General features: G+C 49.1%; 1 protein-coding gene across 5 annotated transcripts in view; it reads right to left on the bottom strand.

The window, feature by feature from the left end:
* The window catches only part of ASXL2 (ASXL transcriptional regulator 2), a 192,105-nt gene that overhangs the window by 85,346 nt on the left and 82,767 nt on the right, over nucleotides 1-23,992 (bottom strand). For all 5 annotated transcript variants that reach the window (XM_075923200.2, XM_075923201.2, XM_075923203.2 and 2 more), the window contains 2 exons: nucleotides 20,173-20,281; nucleotides 5,588-5,744 (listed from right to left, as the gene is read on the bottom strand). In XM_075923200.2, the coding sequence (XP_075779315.2) occupies nucleotides 5,588-5,744; nucleotides 20,173-20,281 (266 nt within the window). The remainder of the gene's footprint in view (nucleotides 1-5,587; nucleotides 5,745-20,172; nucleotides 20,282-23,992) is intronic.

Here is a 23,992-nt window from a genome sequence, read left to right as displayed (position 1 = left end):
TTACATCAATGGCCAAGCTGATACGGGTGTCAAGTTTAGCCATGAAACAAACTCTCCAGTGGTTTCATGTCCCTACCCCATGAGAATAAAAATGGCATTTAATATCCAGGAAACTGGTGTCAAAAATACAATCAAGATTGAAAGTGCAAACACAGCTCCCCACCCTTCCCCAGACAGACAGACCTTACTTCCTATTGAGCACTTTAAAGCCACAGTCTGAAACTGGGGAAGTGAGTGAACCTACCACCCACAATGTCTCTTGCCAATACAAATTAGATCAGAAAATGCAGCAACCAGACAGCCAATGCCCTGTAGAGATGGCATGAGAGTGAGGACCTCACTGCATATTGATGCTGTGCTCTGCTATAGCAGCCAAGAAAAGCACATTTTAGTTTCAGTTTCTATGCGTTTGCTTGCTAACAAATAACTCTGAAGATGTTGAACTGTAATAAAAAAATTGCATTACGTGTTTTAATTGCTTGGTGTTAGCGCTGAAGATAATAATCCTCGCAACTCTGCCCTATGTATTCTAGTATTTCCTACAAAATCCTAAATGGAAATAGAGCAGATCTTTAGGGAGCAACATCCAGTCTTGATCAGCACTCAGGATGGTCCAACAAAGATTCCAGATTTCAGAGTTTCTAATGCTGCAGTTCCAGCTCGGCCTGATAACTAGGTGGTGCACACTGCCAGGAATCAATTAAGATGGCCAAAATGTACAGATTACCGAGTGCTACCAGCTGGACTGTTGGCATCTTCATCTCTACAATGAGTTAGTCTCCAAAGAGGGAAGATCTCAGCATAGGGTATTCAGTTTAGACTGACCAACTACTTATCCGCTCAATATCAGAAAAATGTAGGAACAGCTCCATATTCATATACTTCAAGGCCAGAAGGAAACAGTGACCATCCAGGCCAGACAATTTACCCCACATAACTGCTAGAGAAGAACTTTTAGAAAAAGCATCAAATCGTGATCTAGAAACGGTCAGTGATGGGCAATCTACCACAACGCTTGGTAAATTAGACAAATTAACCACTGGAACATCCTGAACTTCCAGCCATTGGACTCTGTTAGACCTTTCTCTGCTAGACTGATGAGCCCATTATCGAATGTGTGTTCCCCGGGTACATACCAGTAAACTGTGCTCAATCTCCCCTTAACCATCTCTTCGATAAACGAAATAGATTGGGCTCCTGGAGTCTATCCCTCTAAGGCGGGTTTTCTAACTTTAATCAGGTTCATGGCTCTTCTCTGAACCCTCTTCCCATTTAACAACAGAACTGGACCCAGGATTCCAGCCGCAGTCACACCAGTACTAAATACAGAGGTTAAACAATCTCTTACTTGCTCAAGATTCCCCTACCTGTGCATCCCAGGATCGCACAGGAGTCAGAGTGGAAGTCATGTTCAGCTAATTATCCTTGACAATCTCCAAATCTTTTCCAGAGTCACTTCTTTCCAAGGTAGAGTCCCCCATCCTCTAAATCCAGCCTACAACGTTCTTTGTTTCTAAACATGTATACATTTACTGCTTGTACCCCGTTTACTAAGTGACCAGTTCATCTGGTAGCAGGGACCTGTGCTCTTAATGCAATTTTTGTTCATCTGCAACACTTTGTCAGTGATGATTTTATGCTCTTAAAAAGTTTAAAATAATGTAGGGACAAGAACAGATCCTCAGGCAACCCCACTGAAAAGCACACACGTGATGACAATTCTCCATTTACAATTACATTTTGAGACTTGCCCATTTTGAACCATTTAATGGCATGTTGTTAATTTTAATGAACTTTAGTTTTTAGTCAAACCAATACACTTCCAGAAGTCTAAGTACAGGCTGAACCTCTGTAAGCAGATACGCTCTTATCTGACACCACCCATGGTCTGGGAGGACTAGGGTGTTCCAGGACCAAAGCGTCCTGGTGGAGGGCTGGTGCCTAGGAGTCCTACCTACAGCAACTTGTTTTTTACTGAGCTATTTAAATCACACTCAGATTCATTGCCTGTGTCTATGTTTTAGAGCTAGCTGCTGGATATAAATCCTTTGCATTTAATGGAAATGACATCTTGCAAGAAACAAGATTTAGGAAGCCATGTTTTATTAAAAAGCAGGCCTCCTACTAAAGGTGAATGCCAGAACTCTCCTTAAGACAACAGAACTTCCTCCGGATCCCAAATCATCCACAGATCAATCTTCTGGAGTTCAAGGACAAACACAAGTCATATCATTACAGTCGTGGCTCTTTTGTTCAACAGCTTTGCGCACACAGGGCAGATGTGCCCCTCAGTCATGTCTGTGCAACTCTTCTGCCCCTTTGGCGGGGAAATGAATTAACAGCCAGAGTCAGATGCATTATTTCATTCATGTTCACACTGAGCGGACAGGATTGACTGTTATTGTACTTACTTCAGATGCAAGTATCTGAAATACAGAACTTTGAGGCCAAAACGTACAAAAGTATTCACCTCAAAAAAGATATTTTGGCCTTGGAAAGGGTTCAGAAAAGGGCAACTAAAATGATTAGGGGTTTGGAACGGGTCCCATATGAGGAGAGGTTAAAACGACTGGGACTTTTCAGTTTAGAAAAGAGGAGACTGAGGGGGGATATGATAGAGGTCTATAAAATCATGAGTGGTGTGGAGAGGGTGGATAAAGAAAAGTTATTTATTAGTTATTTATTAGTAAACAGAAGAACTAGAGGACACCAAATGAAATTAATGGGGAGCAGGTTTAAAACTAATAAAAGAAAGTTCTTCTTCACACAGCGTGTAGTCAACCTGTGGAACTCCTTGCCACAGGAGGCTGTGAAGGCTAGGACTATAACAAAGTTTAAAGAGAAGCTAGATAATTTCCTGGAGGTTAGGTCCATAAAAGGCTATTAGCCAGGGGATAAAATGGTGTCCTTGGCCTCTGTTTGTCAGAGGCTGGAGAAGGATGGCAGGAGACAAATCGCTTGATCATTGTCTTTGGTCCACCCTCTCTGGGGCACCTGGTGCTGGCCACTGTCGGAAGACAGGATACTGGGCTAGATGGACCTTTGGTCTGACCCAGTACGGCCGTTCTTATGTTCTTATGTTATCCACAATTATAGGGACCCAAGTGGGACACACGGGAGCTTGATGTTCAGCGATTTCAAGCTGCAAAGGAAGCTGCAGACGCTCAACATCTCTGGCAGCCTGCCTGGCACCCACCCAAAGCAGGCCAAACCGATGGACCCCAACATAATGGTCACTTAACTTCAGAGCATGTAACTTACTGCCCAAGCGCACACAGCAAGCCAGTGCACAGCCTGGATTAGAACCCAAGAGTCCGATCCCCTAGGCTGTGCTCCAACCATCACAGTGCCACCTCGCCCTGCACGGCAAGGCAAGTTCCCTGGGAGCAGTGTTCCCTCTAAGCTGCCCGGCAGCACAGCTTCACAGGTGATTAACCAGCCCTGCCCAGTCAGAGGCTCAGGGCTCCGGGCAGGGCTGATCAATCACCTGTGAAGCTGGGCTGCCATGCCCCTTAGAGGAAACACCGCCTGTGACTCCCACTTTCTAATCCCACCTTTCGCAACAAAAGGATCTTTGTCCATCTCTGCCTCCAGAGAGGTGTCCGTTGAGAATAATTAAACTAACCCATCTCTGAGGGTGAATGGGAAGCTTAATTACTGCAAAACGGTAGATATCATGCATGAGTCCTGAGAAGTCTCAGACCCAAGTGTGAAATCCTAGCCTCACCAAGTCACCCCAAAATTCTCTGACTTCAGTGGAGCCAGGATTTTGTGTCAGCTACCTAGAAACCTCACTTGTGTCCTGTTCCCTACAATCCCCGTTACAATCACAAGAGAAACATCTGCTGCTGGAAAGGTATTTAAAATGCCATCGGTCCAGTTCCGGTGTTCTTTGCATCTCTGAGGGGGCAGCCATTGTCTGAATCTAACATCAGAACGGCACAACTGGGTCAGAACAAAGGTCCATCTAGCCCAGTGCTGTGTGTTCCCAGAGTGGCCTGTGCCGGGTGCCCCAGAGGGAATCAACAGAACAGGCAATCATCACGTGATCCTACCTAGCACCCATCCTCTGGCAAGGAGTTCTATAGGTTGACTGTGCATTGTGCGAGGAAATATTTCCTTGCGTTTGTTCTAAACCTGCTGCCTCTTCATTTCATAGGGTGACCCATAGTCCTTATGTTATGGGAATAAGTAAATAACTTTTCCTTATTTGCTTTTCCTACACCAGTCATGATTTTACAGACCTCTGTCGTACACACCTCCCCCCGCCCCGCTTCCCTTCGTCTCCTCTTTTCTAAGCTGAAAAGTCTTTTCAATCTCTCTTCATATGGGACTCGTTCCAAATCTCTCATCATTTTTGTTGCTCTTCTCTGAACCTTTTCCAATGCCAATATAGCTTTTTTGAGATGAGGTGACCACATCTGTACGCAGCATTCAAGCTGTGGGTGCACCATGGTTTTATATTGAGGCAATAAAGATATTCTCTGTCTTCTTCTCAATCGCTTTTTTAATGATTCCTCACATCCTATTTCCTTTTTTGACTGTCACTGCACACTGAGTGGGTGTTTTCAGAGAACTATCCACAGTGACCCCGAGATCTCTTGAGTAGCTGTAGCTAAATTAGTCTAATTAGTTAAATCAGATAAATACATACATCATATTGTATGTATAGCTGAGATGATGTTTTCTAATGTTCATTACTTTACATTTGTCAACATTACATTTCATTTGCCATTTTGTTTCCCAGTTTGGCGAGATCTTTGTGAAGCGCTTCACAGTCTGCTCTGGGCTTAGCTACCTTGAGCAGCTTGGTATCATCTGCAAAAGTTGCCACCTCCCTGTTTATAAATGACCTAGAGAAAGGGATAAATAGGTTCAGTAGGATTGGTCCCATGTATCCTACCTGTGAGCTCAACTGACAAAGCAGAGATGTGGAGGGGGAAGATTTCAGTAATAAATGATTTATGTGATATAGTTTGTGTAATAACTGAAGCACATAAATCAACAAGATATTGAGCCCATCATAAATCAAGTAATACCCAAGCTTTCTGCGACGTGTCCATAGGGCCCAGGATCGTGGGACAAGTCCAGAAAGACACCCTGCATTCCGCGTGGGGGGGGGGGGTTCCATTAACTCACAGGGTTTCTAAGCTCGCTGAATGGCTCAGCACGAGTCCCAGTGCGTTCTGGACTGGTCAGCAATCCAGTGCGCAGCACTGCTCCCCTGCAGCACCATAGCTCGCCGTGGCAGGAATCCTCCATCACACTTCAAGGCACTGTCCTCCTGCAGGTACGGGCCGGGGGAAGTTGGCGCAGTGCCTGCTTGCATTGGGGAAGATGCAGGCGGCCATGGCCTGGGCCTGTGAGAGCCCAAACACAAGCGGCTACGTGCAGATGCCTTTCCCGGGACCTTTCCTTGCACGCAGCGCGACACGAAGGAAACGTGCCTCTCTAGGGAAGAGGGGGAAGCAGGCTTGTCACATCGCTTTCCTTAGCGAGCAACAGGCCACCTGCCCAGGACCCAGTGCTTTCTGCAGACACGCCTAGGCCTTGCGCATGGCAGCATCCCTTTGGAAGGGGAAATTACCTTTCCTTTTCCATCTGCTTTTCTTCCTCTCTTTGCTATTGCCACCATCACTGCTGCTGCTACTGCTGCTGCTCTCCGAGCTTTGGGAGTCCGACTGCGCGTCGCTGCTCTCTTCCGAGCCACCAGACAGCTCTTTTAATCCGTCTGGAACATCCTTCTGCCAAAGACAGGAAAACGGGCAGAGTCAATGTGACCTGTTACTCCAGGGCCACGCACATTTCACGGGAAACCAAACCAATCTCAGCATTAGTCACTAGGCACCGACAATAGTTTCTCCTCTGCAGCAGAATGGCATCAGAAGCCACCCCACTGCCCTGTACCAGCTCAGACAAAGCTGCCACCTGTCTTGCCTGTCATTTTCATGATGGCAACCCTTCATCATTTCCTGTGACCGTGTTCAGCTGCCCTGCCATTCCCAATATTCTTGCCATGGTCTCACTCCAACACCCCCCGGACTCGCCAACACCACTACCCTTAACTCTTCGCTGTCAGCTTCCTGTTCCTCTGCACCCCCTGGCACACTGGCCTTCTTGAGCCCCCCTGCACAGATTTAAGCCCCTCTTGAGCAAGCTGTGTGTGCTGTACTCCTGCTCCATAACTTCTGTGTCTGGCCTTTGACTGGGAGCTCCGTGGAAAAGGGCCATCCCTTGTCTGTTTGAAAGTACCTTGAACAGGGTCCTAAACCTTCCTGCATCCCTAACCCTCAGCAGACAGCACCCGCGAATTACAGCCGTGTTATTTATAGAACACCCAGCCTGCGCAAGATGCTTTACAAACTAATAGAAAGAGCATTAGCCCTTCCCTGATGAGCCTAGGATCCAGATAGATTACTTATAAAAGGAGACTAGTGGATGAGCCACGATGTGAAAGAATTGTGCTAAATTCCCTTTTTTCAAGGGGAAAGGGAGCCATTTTGTATCCAATTTTAAAACATTCCATATTCCCAGCTACCCATGCCAACTGCCAACTTTGGCCGCACACTGCCGCCAGCCCTCACTGCCCACTTTGATTTCTAAACAACCACCTTCCACAATCTCTCCCAAGATGCCTCTCCCACCTGGTGGGAATGCCTCAAATAACCACACAGCTACTTCACTGTACTCCTTTAAATCCCTTCTCAAAACTCTTCTGCGGAGATGCCTATTAAAAGAACGTCTCCTACAATGGTTCGTGCAGCTGGCACGCTAAGACTACTGCCCAGACTGCCCCGCATTATCTCGTCGTTTCCTTGTGCTCTCCCACCTGTCTGTATCCATCTGGTGTCTCGTCTCAAACTGAGACAACGCTCTTTGGCGCAGATACGGTCCTCCTGTTTGGTGTTTGCTCAGCACCTAGAATAATGGGCTGTCGGCCCCTGGCTGGAGCACCGAGGTGCTAATACAAATACCACATGGAAGGTTTGATGGGCAGACGAGGGTTTTAAGTTCCCAGCAGGCATGTGTTTTAAGTTGAAAGTCTAACTGCCAGGGAACGGGAGAAAGTTCCTTTAGTGACGAGGACATAGGGCTTGATCCAAAGCCCACTGAAATCCATGGAAGGAGTCCAGCTGATTTCAATGAGCTTTGGATCAAATCCATAATAACTAATGCCACATTGGCCTGCTTGGATGCCAAAGTGGGTCTGGCACCTCGCTAAGTCAAATGTAAAACAAAGATCAAATCCACTGACTTATCATAGTGTGGGCGCTTGTGTGTTGTCATGCTGATGAAAGTAGCAGAACGGCAGCCGTGCAGACCACGTCCTGTCTAAGCACAGACACAGCATTGGGCACGGGCAGTGGCAGCTCCTCTCCAACTGCCCTCTAGTGATGACCATAATGGCCTGGCTTGCTGCAAGGATGCTAGTGACTCCCAAAAGGTCTGGTGGTTCGTCTGGTGTGGGTTTTTATTGTGGTTAACATCTTTTTGCAATATTTTCCCTGTAATTATTAAATGACAAAAACTGTGCCAATCGTGCTCCACTGAGCATGAAAGTTGCGTGGTGACTGAAGACTGTTGTAGATGATTTGGGTCAGAAGTCACTGCCGGAGGATCTGTGCAAGATGCCTTCCAGCAGGGGAGAGCAATGAGATACCATGGCAGTCAGGAGCGGCGCCCTGCACGGCCGTCAATGGGCCATCAATGGGGTGACATCATCAGCCGTTGAAGGCGGCGCCCTAGGAGACAGCTGAGTTGGCCTATAGCCACGGGCTGCCCCTGATGGCAGTTACCACAGTCACTTTGAGCCTTGATGCTTATAGACGATAACTATATTGGCATCTCACAATTGCTGCGGTAGGATTTCTTCAACGCCCAGATGGAAAAAAAAAAAAAAAAAAAATCAGACAGCCCATGAAAGAGATTTCATTCGTGTCTAAAAGTGTCAGCTGGAATAGTGCTGAGACCGGAGCTGGGACACTTGAGCAGCCTTCGACCCCTCCACTCAGGTGGAGGCTCAGCAAGTGCAAGAGATGTGGGTGATTTGCGGACAACACCCAGCAGCTCATCAGAAACCCTAAATCACCAGTCAAGTCATGCTCTAAAACGGTCCCCCCACATCACTGGTGGCTGGCAGTGCAATACATCACGAGAGACTCATCAGGCGACTTAGCGCTGTCAATGCAGATTAGGTGCAGCTAGACATGCTCTGAGGGCATCACAGGACCCTTCGGGGTCATACGTACCAGCCAGGACCAGTCCGTCTGCTTTACATGCAAGCCACACATTTTGCATTTGGCAGTTGCCATGGGAGCATGCTGCCAGCTGCGTCGTATCTGGTCTGTTTCAACTCAGAGTGGGTCAGGTAAGGGCTCGGCTGGCAGTGGTCACTTGACATCAAGGAGACTGGATATTTTAGGGTCATTATCAAAGCTGCCAGCATAATGGTGTGTCACACACTCAATGCAATCCACAATGATGTTCTAAACGGTGCCGGGACCCCCCTTTGGCAGGTACAGCATCTCTAATTGTTAGCTCAACTTACCCATGTTGAAAATTATTCTGAGATCGATCGCTCTTTCAGCTGGGTAATTTTTGCATGCTTGAGTCTGACGAGAGACGAAAAGCTTTGGCTGAACAACACGGTGATTACGCGCCCCTGCATAATACCCAAGCTTTGTACACGGCTGCTAGACCACACTGTCGGACCAACACAGATGCCAAGGGTGTAAGCAAAGGTGCCTCTAGGTTGCTCGGTATTTGTGGAGGAGACTGAAGGCGGCATTTGTGGCCCCTTCCAACACTACGCTTCTATACGATGGTGTTTTACAGGTCAGCAGCCGAAGTAGACCCCTGCTGTGTGTCTTGCCCAAGCCACTTTTCCAAGTGTCTCATGCCATGCAGAAGGCCATCTAAAATAACAAGGCGATCTTCCTAGTACAGTCTGCTTGTCCATGTGCAGTTTCATGGAACCTGATCTTTGCACTCCAGGTTTATCTGGTCTGTTGCATGCTTATCTTACCTAGCCCAGAATCCTATTTGTCAAGCCCCCACTTACAACTCAACCCTCCATTCACCTTCCCAACTGTGCCCACTACAACATGAGGGAAGTTACTTATGTCAAGCCAGGGCTACACTTGCTTCCCCACTTGGGGTGTGATGAAAAGTATCCACACGGGCCATGTTCCACAGCATTTTCTACACCTGGGAGAGGAATCACAATGGGCAATGCCTGATACGAGCTGAACAGGTTTCAGATAAACTGCGGCATAACAGCGAGTCTCAGATTCAAGGGCCAGAAAGGATCATTGCAATCCTCTGGCCAGAAAATTCCTGGAGCAGACTTCTGAAAAACATGCCCCCTTTATTTTAAAATTCTCAGTGAGTGAGCCTCCCCCACGACCCTCGGTAAATTATTTCAAGAATTACTTATCTCTAAAAATGCCCCCCTTATTTCTCATCTGAATGTCTAACTCCAACTCCCAGCCAACGGATGAGCTTAGAACAACATCTGCTCAACTGAAGAGCCCATTATTAAATACTTGTTCCCCAAGCAGCTACTGACAGATGGAATCAAGCTCTCTCTTTGTTATGGAAGAGACAGAGCTCCTGCCGTCTTGCTCTCCGGCACGTTTCTCATCCTTTAATCAGTCTCATGGCTCTTCTTGGAACCCTCTCTAATTTATCAGCCTCCTTGTTTAATTGTGGGCGTCAGAACTGGAAATAATTCCAGCAGCAGCTGCACTAATGGAACCTGTCTAGTCCTACTCAAAATTCTCCTTGTCCCGCATCCCAGGTTCACATTTGCTCTTTGCATGCTGTTTTGTAGCTCTTAAGTAGGCCTAGAACAGTGTTTCCCAACCAGGGTTCCACGGAACCCTGGGGTTCTGCAGACCATCGTCAGGGGTTCCGCAAGAAATCATGGAATAAATACATAATTTTTTTCTTACAATGTAAGAAGACGTGTGTGTGTGTGTGTGTGTGTGTGTGTGTGTGTGTGTGTGTGTGTGTGTGTGTGTAATAAACAAAACAGCTCTTTACAAATAAATTTTCTTGACAATAATTTAGCAGTAATTGAATTGCGCTCCCCGCTGTCAACTTTTTCTGGCCAAGCAAACATTTTCATAGGTTCCTCGGGATATGAAAAATTCTTAGGGGTTCCTCCATGGGAAAAAGGTTGGGAATCACTGGCCTAGATTTCTGCTCCTAGACGCATACATTTACAGTGTGTACTTGCCCCCAATATACCAAGCGATCCAAATTGCTCTTAACTAGCAACCTTCATTAGTTGCCACTCCCCCAATTTATATGGTCTGCAAAACTTTATTAGCTGTTTAATAGCATAGGGCAAAGGAACAATCACTGCAGGATCCCACTGAAAACATACCCGTCCAATGACAATCCCCCATTTATAATTTAATTGTGACCTAGCAGTCCATGTTAATCCATTTAACGGGTACCATATTCATTTTCTATTGTTCTCGATTTTCAATCCAAGTTACATGGCATTGAGTCAAATCTAAATGTGTTACATGAATTTACTTTATCCACCAAATTTGTAATCTCATTAAAAGATGATATCAAATTAGTCTGACAATCTACTTTCCATAAACTTGCATGAATTACCTTACCTTGCTTTAGCTCTTTATTAATCATGTCCTGTATCGGCTGTTCCAAATAGCATGCTCGGGATCCATGTCAGGAGGACAGGGCTGTGATTCTCGGGTTCATCCCTTTTACCATTTTTTAAAGTTGGCACAACATCCAATTCTTTCCAGTCTTCTGGAAATTCCCCAACATACCAATGACTGAACAATCAACTGTAAGAATCCAGCTACTCCTCAGCTGGCTCTTTTAACACTCATGGAAACCAATTTTAAAAGATCTCCCTTTAATTGCGAGACATGGCTGGTGAGAATTATGGAAGTCCATGCAGCAGTGAGAGGACTGTAGTGCATCTAAGTAGCAAGGCTGGCCAGAGAGATGAATCTGGGCTGGTAACGTAATCTTTGAATGTTGTATAGTCTGTTACTGCCCTGTGAACTCTACCTGTGGTGCGATATTTGTGAAGGGAACCTCTGGGTTACCAACTAGAACCGTGGGATAGCTGAGCCCCCACAACGCTCCAGCCTGAGAGGTCTCTCAAAAAGCTCTACCAGCTACAAGTAGCTAACCCCTCCATGATGACGCGGTCATCAGCCTGTGGAGTCCCACACCTACCTACGTTGCATAAATGCTCACTGAGCCACTCGCAAATCAGAGAAAGGCACCAGCCAGTCACCCAAGCAATACACGGTCTCATGCTGCCTTGGAGGGCAAGCTCATTCATCAGTTTGTCACTTGGACGGAAGGTAGAGCACATACAACATATTAACCTGAGCTGAGACCTCTCAAGCACGTCAACCAAAAGCCCCACTGTTTTAGGGAAAATATACAATATTTACTTACGACAAAAATCGAATGTAAGTGACCTATGAGGGAAGGCTGAAGGAATTGGGTTTGTTTAGTCTGGAAAAGAGAAGATTGAGGGGGGACATGAGAGCCGTTTTCAGGTATCTAAAAGGATGTCATAAGGAGGAGGGAGAAAACTTGTTCATCTTGGCCTCTGAGGATAGAACAAGAAGCAATGGGCTTAAACTGCAGCAAGGGAGGTTTAGGTTGGACATTAGGAAAAAGTTCCCAACTGTCAGGGTAGTTAAACCCTGGAATAAATTGCCCAGGGAGGTTGTGGAATCTCCATCTCTGGAGATATTTAAGATAAATGTCTATCAGGGATGGTCTAGACAGTACTGGGTCCTGCCGTGGGGGCAGGGGACTGGACTCGATGACCTCTCAAGGTCCCTTCCAGTCCTAGTGTTCTTTGATTATAAGCAGCAAGCAGGGAGCAAAACTGGTTACCTGAGAAATAAAAAGCAGCAGCCTAAATTCTAACTACAGACTACACAGGATGTGAATCAGTCGCTCACCCTCATGGACGTTACAGGCAGTAACATCTCTCCATACTCAGAGCAAATGCCGATCCAGCCTGTGACCAACCTCCTCAGTTTCAAATCTGTCTTCCAGGCGATGAGATGGGGGAGGGAGAACGGAGAGGCCAAGATATGATGCCATTGTCCCTCTTATGCTCTCTTCCAGATGCTGGAAAAGACGATTACTTACCTCAGAACTGTTGTTCTTCAAGGTGTGTTGCTCATGTCCATTCCAATGAGGTGTGCGTGCGCTGCGTACACGAATCCCAGAGCTTCTTCCCTTAGCAGTGTCCGTTGGGCCAGCCAGGGAGCCAGCTATATTGGTGCATACATGCCGCTGCTGGCCCTCTGCCCCCTCAGTTCCTTCTTGCCGGAACCCTCCAACAAAGAGGTGGCGAGTGGACTTTGGAATGGACATGAGCAACACATCTTGAAGAACAACAGTTATGTAAGTAACCGTTTTTTCTTCGAGTGCTTGCTCATGTCCATTCCAATTAGGCGACTCCCTAGCAGCGTCCTAGGAGGTGGGTCTGAGCTATCAGCGCCTACTTCACAATATACTGCAGTACAGCCCCCCCAAAGGCCGCGTCTCCCCATACCTGCTGAGCAATCGCGTAGCGATTGGAGAACGTGCATACAAAGGACAACGTAGCTGCTCTACAAGTGTCAAGAATGGGCACCTGCACAACCAATCCCTTGGACGCCGCCTGCACCCTTGTAGAATGAGCCGTCCGAGGAGGCCCGGGTCTACCCGCACGGTCGTAGCACTCAATACAGCATGTGATCCAAGACGATGGGCACTGGGCCAATACTGGTGAACGCTTCATCCTCTCAGCTATTGAAATAAAAAGTTGCGGAGACTTACCCAACTCTCTTGTCCTTTCTATACAGAATGTCAGAGCCTTTCTAACATGCAAGGAATGGGGTTTCAGGAAGAAAACCGGCAGGTAAATGTCCGGAGACATATGAAAATGAGAGACTACCTTAGGGAGGAAAGCTGGATGGGGGGCTAAGAAGTGAGGGCCCTCAACTCCGAAACGCTCCTAGCTGAGGTAACTGCAATCAGGAACGCCACCTTCCACAACAGGTGCTTCAGAGAGCAGGTGGCTAAAGGTTAAAAAGGGGCCCTCACAAGACCTGTCAGGATTAGATTGAGGTCCCAGAGGGTGCACGTGGGGGAACCACCTGTCCTCCCCCCTTCGGAAAGCTGGTGAGCAGACTTCTGTCCCTCCCCCGGGTGAAAGGCTGCGTGACTAAATGAACCTTCAGAGGAGGCCCTGGTGCCTGAGGTAATCCCAAATGAAAGGGGCTGAGGCACCCATCAGGTCTGTCCCCATCTGCTCTGCCCACAAGGTGAAACACTTCCACTTGGCCTCAGTCTGCTCTGGTTGAAGGTTTTCTGCTCTCCAGAAGCCCCTTTCGCACCTCCTCTGAGCAGAGTCACTCCGCCCCCGTTAACCAGGCAGGCTCCATGCTGCTAGGTGGATGGCTGAGAGGGTCAGGTGGCAAAGCCTCTCCTCCCGCAAGTCCTGGGTGATCAGATCTGGAACTAGCGGCAGTACCACTGGGTCTTCTACTGCCTGGTGAACCAGTGTTGTCGAGGCCATGCTGGCGCCACCACAATGACTGTGGCCCTGCACCTCCTGATCCTGAGCAGGACCTCGTGACTCAGAAGGAAGGGGGGGGGGGAATGTGTACAATAACTCCCGAGGCCCCCTGCTGCTCCTGCCCTTGACCCATGTACGAGCAGTAGTTCTGACACTGGGCGTTCCCTTAGAGTAGCGAACAGGTCCCAACGAGGATAACCCCGTTTCCAGACGACTATGATATCCGGTCTGATGGACCACACGTGGGCCTGAAAGGACCTGCTGAGCCTGTCCGCCAGAACGTTGCTGGTCCTGGGGAGGTAAGTCACCTCAAGGTGGATATTCTGGGCGATACACAACTCCCACAGCCATGCGGCTTCCCTGCAGAGGGGAGAGGAACGGGCTCCACCATGTTTGTTGATAGAATCCATGGTGTTTGTGCTGTCTGTCAACACGGAAACCACGCTGTCCTCCACTTGGGGGAGAAAGGCCTGGCACGCCAACCTGACCGCCCTGAGCTCTGACATTTATGTGCAGGGAACTTCCCATGGGGGACCACATACCTTGTGTCCTAGGGTTCCCAGGTGGGCCCCCAGCCTGTATCCGATGCGTCTGTAAACAGCTGCACCGATGGGCTCTGTCTGGCAAATGGGACCCCTGCACAGACAGTCCTCTCCTGTTGCCACCAGTCCAGTGAGTGGAACACAGTCTCCAGCAGCGTGACTACTGCATCTAGAGGTGCCCATGCTGGATAGAGGACGCTCAACAACCACCTTTGTAGGGGTCAGACCTTATCTCTGGCATACCTCACCACATAGGTACAACCCAGCAGTTTCATGCATGTCCTCGCTATTATAAGAGACCTCTGGAGGTCCTTGATCATGGAACTCATGGTCATGAACCTGGCCCAGGGAAGGGACATCCACTCTTTCCCTAGGCGTGTGGGGAAGCACTGGGATGGGTTCCCTAGGGAGGTGGTGGAATCTCCATCCCTAGAGCTGTTTAAGTCCCATCTTGACAAAGCCCTGGCTGGATTGATCTAGTTGGGATTGGTCCTGCTTGGGCAGGGGGCTGGACTTGATGACTCCTGAGATCTCTTCCAGCCCTAGGATTCTGTGACATAACTTCTGACTAGTGGGTTCTAGACCTAGTAGGGAAGGGTTATCTGGGACCAGGCCCGCTAGAAAAGGGGAAGTCGCAACCAAAAGGGGGCGCCGGTACAGAGACCAACGTCCTGAGCGCACCCTCAAAATGAGGACTTGGGCTGCTGGTTAGACAGCAGGGCAGACCCTCTATGTGAGTCTGATCTTGACCCCCTGTGCCTGCTCCTATTAGTTATTCCTGCCCGTCAGGGCCCAACCCTTGCTGGAAGGGCCTTGTGGATGTCTGGGGGTGAGCGGCCTCCTCTGCGGGGCCGGAGTGAATCCCCGAAGACTTCATGGTAGCCCTAGAGGCTGCACAGCTTTGAGTCTGTTTGGTCCGAGAAGAGGAGGTCCGACCCTTCGAAGGGAGGGTCCTGCAGAGTGTTCTGGACCTCGGGAGGGATGCCGGACACATGCAGCCACACACGCCTCCTCGTTACTCTGCCCGTGGCCACCGTCCGGGCCGCTGAGTCCGCAGCGCCCAATGCTGCCTGCAGCGCCGTTCGCACCACTGTCCTGCCTTCCTCTGCGATGGCACCAAACTCCTGCCTCAAATCTTGGGGGAGATGATCCTTAAACTTGTTCATGGTATTGCCTGTTGATTGGTGATGAGGAGCTACAGCCCCTCCCCCCATGGGATAGGTCTCCCCCCCCTCCCAGCACGTCTAGCTTTTGGGGCTCCTTAGACTTGGCATGGGGTCCTGGGGGGGGGGGGCTGCCTCTCCTCCTGCCCCGCTGCCTGCACCACCAAAGAGCCAGGGGTAGGCACCAAAGTGCCTCAAGGACTTTGAAGAAGTGGCCATCAGTCTGGCGGGTGCCACTGAGGACTCCCACACCGAAGCCAGGGCGCCATACCCCTGCGGTGCCTGTTCCGGTGCCGGCAGCTGCAAAGCGGACTCCTTGAGGATAAGCCTGAGTCTAGTCTCTCTCTCTCTCTCTCTCGCTTTGTCCTCAGCTTGAAACTCTTGCAAATGTTGCAACTGTCTATGCAATGGCCCTCTCCCAGACACTTAGGGCAAGAGTCACACGGATTGCCGCAGGGCTTAGGTTTCAAGCACTTCGCACACGGCTCAAACCCCTGCAGCCCTGGCATCCCCTCCCCAGCCAGGGAGAGGCTTAAAGGGAGAAGGCTCCTTCATCTAAACTTGACACTAAGCTAATTGCTAATCCTCAAAACACCTGCTAAGGGGAAGGGCCACCAGCGTAGTCAGCGCTCCAGCTACCGTCACGGTAGGGGGGAGGGCCAGCAGGGGTAGAATATGCGCCGATATAGCGGTGCCACTCCAGGGGGTTCCCTGGCTGGCCCAAAGGGCACTGCTAAGGGAAAAGCTCCGGGATCGGTGCATGTAGCACACACCTACCTGGAATGGACACGAGCAAGCACTGGAAAAAGAAAGAGCCTTGCTGTGACGGGTCAGGCTGCCTCGTTGCATACCTGCCCTCTCTGAGAAGCTTCTGGAATAGTGGTTCCCCTCGTTGTGCATTAACACCCATCAGACCAGCAGTAACGACTCCATTGCTGCTACTGAAAGGCCAGCTGTGGGCACCTCAACATATTTCAATCGTACACAGCAGTACCTCATAGCGCCACAGACAATAGCACAGCCAATCCGACCGCACAGTACGGAGCTGGAGAGCTGGGGAAGAACCTTCAACTTCAAGATACTGCTAGAGAAGTTCGGGTCATCGGAGCCGGCCGACGCCTGCTGATCAGCAAACCTGAACTGTAGTTCCGCTGCTGAATCAAGTTTTCTGCCAAAAACATAGCGCTTCCTTGCATCTTTTGCTTTTGTGGTAAATGCTCGCTTATCCCTGCCTCTGGACAGCTGAACCCCACCAACGACTGTCACGGGGTGAGTGGTGCGGTGTAAAATGCTGAGGTTGCTGTAAGGACAGATCATTTCTGGAAGGGAAACCCTTCTGCTTGGGATGGGTGTAGGGAAGATGGAGTTTGTTGTAGCACTTTGCTGGGCTCCAGGATAGCTTTATTAATTGCTAGTGTCACTTGGGAAACTCCTACAGATGATGAGATGTGAACAAGTGTGTGGGACCTCTCTCAAGCCTCCTCCAACTGACTACCCAAGCAGAAGAGGTTCTGACGGGCTCAGTGATCAGCAGATGGAGATGAGGAACCCTGGGCTACCACTGCCTTGTTGGATGATGAAGAGGTGAAAGCCAAGCTGGCTGTGGGGAATCCTCCTCCAGCTCTTGCTCAGTACAAACCCAGTATCAGGAATGGGGGTTTCCTGAAGGGATGGGTCAGGGTGCCTGCTGAAGGAAGTAGAGCCAGGAGGCTGTGGAGACGATCTATAGGCAGGGAGGAAGCCCCAAGGGAAGGGGAAGGCCCTGGAGCTCAATCTCTTCCAGGCCATGGGTCTTAGTGGCTGGCCATGACAGAGCGCCCAGTGGGAAGAGAGTTGGGAGCTATTTCATGCACCCTGGCAGGTATTCGCTGACCCTCCAAATCTCAGGATGAGTTCGGGGGATTCGGAGGGAGTATGCCTGTCTGTGCCAGGTACTGGTGTGGCTAGCTCAGGGAAGATGGCGCTGGAGAGATCACGGGTTTCCTTCTGAACAGCGCCATGTGCGCCCAGAGAGGCCCATAATACTGAATGCTGAAAAGAAATGGCAAGCAGCTACTGACTGGCAGCCAACTCTACCAGGAGACGGGATTCCGGATCTCCATTACAATCCGTACCAAGAGACTTAGCAAACCACATGCCGTAGCAAACTTCCAGAGCTGACAGCCCCAGGACAGCGCGCCGCTGCTGAGTCAGCAAGGACAGCACTGCTGAGAGCCAGACGGTGCTGCTGCAGGGTCTGCTCTCAGCCTACGTCTACACTGCAGGCTTCATGCGCAAGACGCATTTTGTGGAAGAGATCTTCTGCAAAAACTTCTTGTGCAAGAGCGCGTCCACATTGCAAAAGTGCATCGAAAGAGCAATGCACTTCTGCGCAAGACAGCGTCCAGACTGCATGAGCTGTCGTGGGCAAAGATCCACTTTGTCAGATGCATGGAGTGGAAATTCCAGAGGCAGGTATCAATATCCATTTGGTAAGATGTCCATCTGTTTGCATGGATGCGCTCTTGAAGGAAAGCTCTGATTGCTATTCACAGAATAGCCACCAGCGCACCTGTGCTTTTTCTGATTGGCTCTTATTGTGCAAAACCCCCATTGCCTGTCCACACCGCGCAAAAAGGAGTTATTCCTTACAGAAAGGGGAATACCTTCACCACAAAAACCCCTCTGTGCTTTTGATTTACTGTAAATTTACTTGCGCAAAAATGCACTTGGTGTGGACGCTCTGCGGGATTTTGTGCAAAAACCCTGTCGTGTAGACGTAGCCTCCGCGGGGCCAGCCCTATTCCAGCTGAACTGATGATTGCCTTGGGAGTGCCTGGGCCCTTTTGCTGCACGCTTGCTGGACTTCAGCGCCTCCCAGAGCCGAGTCCTTCACAGCAGCGTTCGGCACCTCGCCCTCCTTGAGAACAAAGGGGACTTGCAGAGGGATTCCACCCCAACTGGAGGAATCCTTCTAGCGAAGCAGGCGTTGTGTCTCTCTGCTCTGGACTGAAACGCTGTGAGGGTGGGCGCCGGGCTGACTTCTTCCAAGGAATTGTAAGTCTGGCCCCCTTGGCTTTTTTATTCTTTATTTAAAGACCCTGAAGATTTTGCAGTGACAACTAGAGTTCAGGCTGCTCACTTGTACCGGTTTCTGCAGAACTAGTAGGGCTTCAAAGGGAACCGAAGAAGAGAGAGGAACCAAAGGAAAACGGAGTATTATCACTTACTAAACACCTACCATGAAAACCAGGCCCCAGCTACACCCAGATAAGCGGAGGGGAACCTGTGGTAACAAGATAACATGCTCCAACAACTGTCATGAGTGGTAAGGGGAGTCAGGGAAGCTCTTCCACTTATACCATCATTCAGGGCATGAGCAGCCTGATGGGTACTGCTGAGGGAAACCTCCAATGCCAGTGAACTGGGTGCCAACGTCCTGAAACGGGGAGGACGGGGCAATCACTTGAATAAGAACCATTCCTGAACTAGCAACCGTATTTACAACAAAACAGAAACAAGAGCTAAGAGATGCATCAGGACGCCGACACGGTCTCAGTTATGGAGAACTGATTAGTAGCTGAGCTCCTCTGCTCTCTGTGCCTTTGGTACAGGTGCACAAAGACATGAGCGGCTGCCCAGAGATTTGGCTCTTCAGTGCAGTAATGCCAAGCGTAGTGCAGATTATACAGATGTCTAGATCGAGACAAGCACCAGGAACATTTAACTTACGCTGACTGAAAAGGGGGAAGAGACAGAAAACTTGTTGTGTATTGTAAGTTGTATTCTAATTGCTTCCTCTGCTTTCCCTGCCACCCATGATGGGCTCTTGGCTAAAAGTTGCCCTTTTACTTGAACATGTAATTATGACTTTCAGGCCATCTAATCAATTCTTCAATTGCTTTCAATTCTCAATTATACTTTTGCTTATGTTTTTGCTCATAATTTTCTGGTCCCTGGGCTACCACCAGCTTCCACTCCAGTGATCAAGTTCATCTTTACCTGCCATAATGACGTCCAAAATAGTTACTTCATGTCGAGCGTAATATAGGCTGTAATTTCCTAAAGCTCTGAGGATTTATTGATGGATGCATGAGACCTCCAACACACTTCCCCCAGAACACCACCCATTTTCTTTCCATCCATGACACACAGATGCTATTCTCTGGTGACATTTAGGTGATTAAATGTGCAAATTCACTCTCTGCCTTGAATCTATAGACTCTCTAGCAGTACCAGAGGCTGGTTAATTCAACACTTCAGTTGGAGAGTAAGATTGCAAATAAAGATTTTAATTATTTAACAAAGGAGACTGATTCAAATAAAACCCTAGGCTCCCCTTTTTAAGCAGCTCCCCAGCTGGCGGACTGAATGGTGTGAGCTGGGTATGGAAGAGGGAATTTTTCAGCTCGAGGTACAAATCCTGATGAAGAGTGACAAAGTAACCATCTGATGGCTATGAACTAGGCTCCATTCAAGGACTGTGCCAGTCCTGCCCCTAGGGGACAGGCACCCCGCACGGAGCAGTCCTTCGCCTCCTCGCTGAGACTGAGGCACGACGACCGAACATCGTCTCACTCAGAGATGGCCCCACCCCGCTCAACACAGACCTTTCTGCCAATCACTGGCCAACCATCCATGATGCTGCCTCATGACTAGGCGGTAGGATGCAGGAGCAGCTGGGGGGGGTCTGCAAGAGCAGGGCTGGAGTGCGGGGCTGGGCACGAGGGAGATAGGGGTGCTTATCTGAGCAGAGGGGCATTTTTAAGGTTTGAGGCACTTTGGAGACACTTTTGTTGCAACTGCTTATCCCGCTGGGGATCCCTAGATGAGGAACATCCAACATCGGTTAAAATGGCTACAAAGGTCACAAACTTTTTAAGAAAGTCCCCCCATCTGAGACACTTACCTTCAGTGTGTACACTCCCATTCTCCCTGGAACCTTATAGAAAATACCCTCTTCCCCTCGGGAGTTTGTATGCAGCATAGCATTCAGACATGCAAGAGGAGAAGTCCCACTGAAAACAAAAGCACAGGATTAGCCTCTCGTGTTGAGGGAGCAACTAGAGGTTATGCTACTTGGTCAATATTAGCCCTACTGGTCTTTGGACAAACACAGAGGTGAGACACTGCAAGCCTTCACTCAAACCAGGAGCATGCAGAGGTGGGCTGAGTCAGTTTACTTGAACCAGCCCCAGAGGGGAGCGGAGCTGATGTTGCTACAGTCAAGCAATGTCAGGCTGATTCAATGTGCATTTGTCCACGTCCCAGGGAGAAATCCCAGCCAAACCTGACACCTCACACCCTCTCTGCTAGCGAAGTCCGTGCACGCATGGGCAGCTGTGTTTGAAACCCTGAGCTGTGAGAGGCGGTAGGAGCGAGTAGACTCTAAAAGAGCGAGTGAGAGAATGGAATCTGCTCCTGCCCAGCTGCCCTTCAGCTGGGAGCAGGGGAGAGACGAGGGCTTGTCATACTGCAGCGGAGGCCATAGCGACAGTACCTCAACTGGGGCTTTGGGGGAGAGAAGGAGGGCAGGATGAAGCTGGGGGGGGGGGGGAGAGGCTGGCTTCAGAGCAGTCACCTTATTTTCACAACCAGACGACATTCCGATTGTGCCGAGGAGGCTTTGCTAGAGCGGGATGCTGTGTGGAAAAGCGCCAGGCGGGGCGATGCCAAGGGGGGGGGTGCAATAAGCACATGAATGAAATGAGAGGCAGGAACCAGAAGGGGGAGGGCCTATGAAATGCTGCCTCAGACAACCAGCATCTGGATTCACAATTCTGGGCCAGTAGGACAAACAGGAGACCCATGTGGGGGCGATTCCTATTGGCCTAAGGCTGCTGGCAGAAAAGTTATGTGGACAGGGCAGGAGACAAGAGTCAAGTGGCCTGGCTTCTCCTCCCAAAGCAGCCACACATGGGTGAGAGCTCAGGGAGACACTCAGATACTCGCCCTCTGGGGTAGAGTCAGGAGTGCAACCCATGAAAACCACGAGGCACCACTTAAGCATTGGTAGAAGCTTCTACTCCCACAAGGGAGCTACTGCTAGAAGCTGCACTGGCACAGCATGCCAGATGGTGAAGCCATAGTAAAATGGCAGAATCCCCCTCAGACCAGACAGCCTTGAGTTTGCACGCTAGGTCCAGCTCTGCAGTCCGGCTGTGAGGAGCTTTTTGCTGAACTTTGCCATCGAGAGGGTAACATTCAATAACCACAGAAAACAACGGGCAGACCTGCAGCACCTTAGAGACTAACAAAAAATGGGCTTTTGTGGGCACAACCCACTTCAAAAACCAGGCGGAGAGCACTTGAGTCTCCCTGGCACTCAGCAGCAGACTTAGAAGCTGCCATAATTCAGCAAAAAACCTTCAAAACCAGACATCAGCCTGAAGCTGCCAAGCTGGAATTCATGGGCAAACTGACACCTCCAGACTGGGTTGGAATAGACTGGGAGTGCCTAGCTCAGTGGTGCGCAACCTTTTTTCGCCCCACTGTGACCCCTGCGGCTGGGCCTGGCCATGTGGCGCGGGGCTCCGATCCGGGTAGCCGGATGCCAAGACCCACAGGTTGCGCATCACTGGCCTACCTCACTGGGACACGTGCTTTTCCCTCTTTCGGTATTCTCACCACCTCAGCTCTTGGGAATAAGCCACATCCACCCTATCCCAATTCAAGTGACCTCGCTAGCACTGGCCCTCTGCACAGTCATGTAACACACCCATCTCTACCTGCCACACGGAAGTTTCCGTTTCCTGTATCTGAGGGTGGGTTCCAGCCTAGGAAAGCTTATGCCCAAATACTTTTGTTACTCTAGTGCCATAGGACTCCTCGCTGTTTTTGCACAAACAGACTAACATGGCATCTGAAAAAAATCAATAACCCTTACTATGAGAGTAACAAATTTAGCCCTGTAGAAGTCAAGTCACCTTGTGCCTTCCCCCTCCCTCCCCACCACCTCTCTCCTCCATTTGTTATGGGGCTAAGAGGGGAAATCTCATAGACTTTAAGGTCAGAAGGGACCATTTTGATCATCTAGTCTGACCCCCTGCACAATGCAGGCCACAAAATCTTACCCACCCACTGCTAGAATAATCCTCTCACCTAGATCTCAGATATTGAAGTCCTTGAAACAATGGTTCAAAGACCCCAAGATGCAGAGAATCCTCCCGCTAGTGACCTGTGCCCCATGCTACAGAGGAAGGCGAAAAAACCTCCAGGGCCTCTGCCAATCTACCCTGGAGGAAAATTTCTTCCCGACCCCAAATATGGTGATCAGCTGAACCCTGAGCTTGGGGGCAAGACTCACGAGCCAGACACCCAGAAAAAAGTTCTTTATAGCAACTCTTCCCACCATTGGCCTATTTCCCACTGATAGTGAAAGGTCAATAAATTGCCAAGATCATGTTACCTCATCAAACCATCCCCTTCATAAACCCATCTAGCTTTGTCTTGAAGCCAGATAGGCCTTTGCCCCCACTACTTCTCTTGGAAGGCCGTTCCAGAACCTCACTCCTCTAATGGTTAGAAACCTTCATCTAATCTCAAGTCTAAACTTCCTACTAGCCAGCTTATATCCATTTGTTCTTGTGTCCACAATGGTATTGAGCTTAAATAATTCCTCTCCCTCCCTGGTATTTATCCCTCTAATCTATTTAAAGAGAGCAATCATGTCTCCCCTCAGCCTTCTTTTGGTTAAGGGAAACAAGCCAAGCTCCTTGAGTCTCCTTTCATAAGATAGCGGCAAGGAGTCCTGTGGCACCTTATAGACTCACTGCAGTGTAGGATCATAAGCTTTTGTGGGCAAAGACCCACTTCATCAGGTGCATCTGACCAAGTGGGTCTTTGCCTACGAAAGCTTATGCTCCTACACTGCAGTTAGTCTATAAGGTGCCACAGGACTCCTTGCCACTTTTGCAGATTCACACTAACACAGCTACCCCTCTGATTCTTGACTTTCATAAGACAGGTTTTCCATTCCTCGGATCATCCTAGTGGCCCTTCTTTGTACCTGTTCCAGTTTGAATTCATCCTTCTTAAACATGGGAGACCAGAACTGCACACAGTATTCCAAATGGGGTCTCACCAATGCCTTGTATAATGGCACTAACACCTCCTTATCCCTACTGGAAATACCTCGCCTAATACATCCCAAGATCGTATTAGCCTTTTTCACAGCCATGTCACAATGCTGGCTCATGGTCATCCTGTGATTAACCAGGACTCTGAGGTCCTTCTCCTCCTCCGTTACTTCCAACGGATGTGTCCCCAGCTTATAACTAAAATTCTTGTTATTAATCCCTAAATGCATAACCGTACACTTCTCACTATTAAATTTCATCCTATTACTATTACTCCAATTTACAAGATCATCCAGATCTTCCTGTATGATATCCCGATCCTTTTCTGAATTGGCAATACCTCCCAATTTTGTGTCATCCGCAAACTTTATAGCACACGCCCACTTTTAGTGCCGAGGTCAGTAATAAAAATATTAAATAATGGTCCCAGAACTGATCCCTGAGGAACTCCGCTAGTAACCTCTCTCCAGCCTGACAGTTCACCCTTCAGTATGACCCTCTGTAGTCTCCCCTTTAACCAGTTCCTTATCCACCTCTCAATTTTCATTTTGATCCCTATCTTTTCCAATTTAACCAATAATTCCCCATGTGGTACTGTATCAAATGCCTTACTAAAGTCGAGGTAGATTAGATCCACTGCATTTCCTTTAT

The sequence above is a fragment of the Pelodiscus sinensis genome, chromosome 3 (assembly GCF_052426305.1).
Source record: "Pelodiscus sinensis isolate ZL-2025 chromosome 3, ASM5242630v1, whole genome shotgun sequence".
Taxonomy (NCBI): Eukaryota; Metazoa; Chordata; order Testudines; family Trionychidae; genus Pelodiscus; species Pelodiscus sinensis.
Note: the sequence above shows the minus strand (reverse complement) of the source record. Positions and strands in the feature narration are given on the sequence as shown.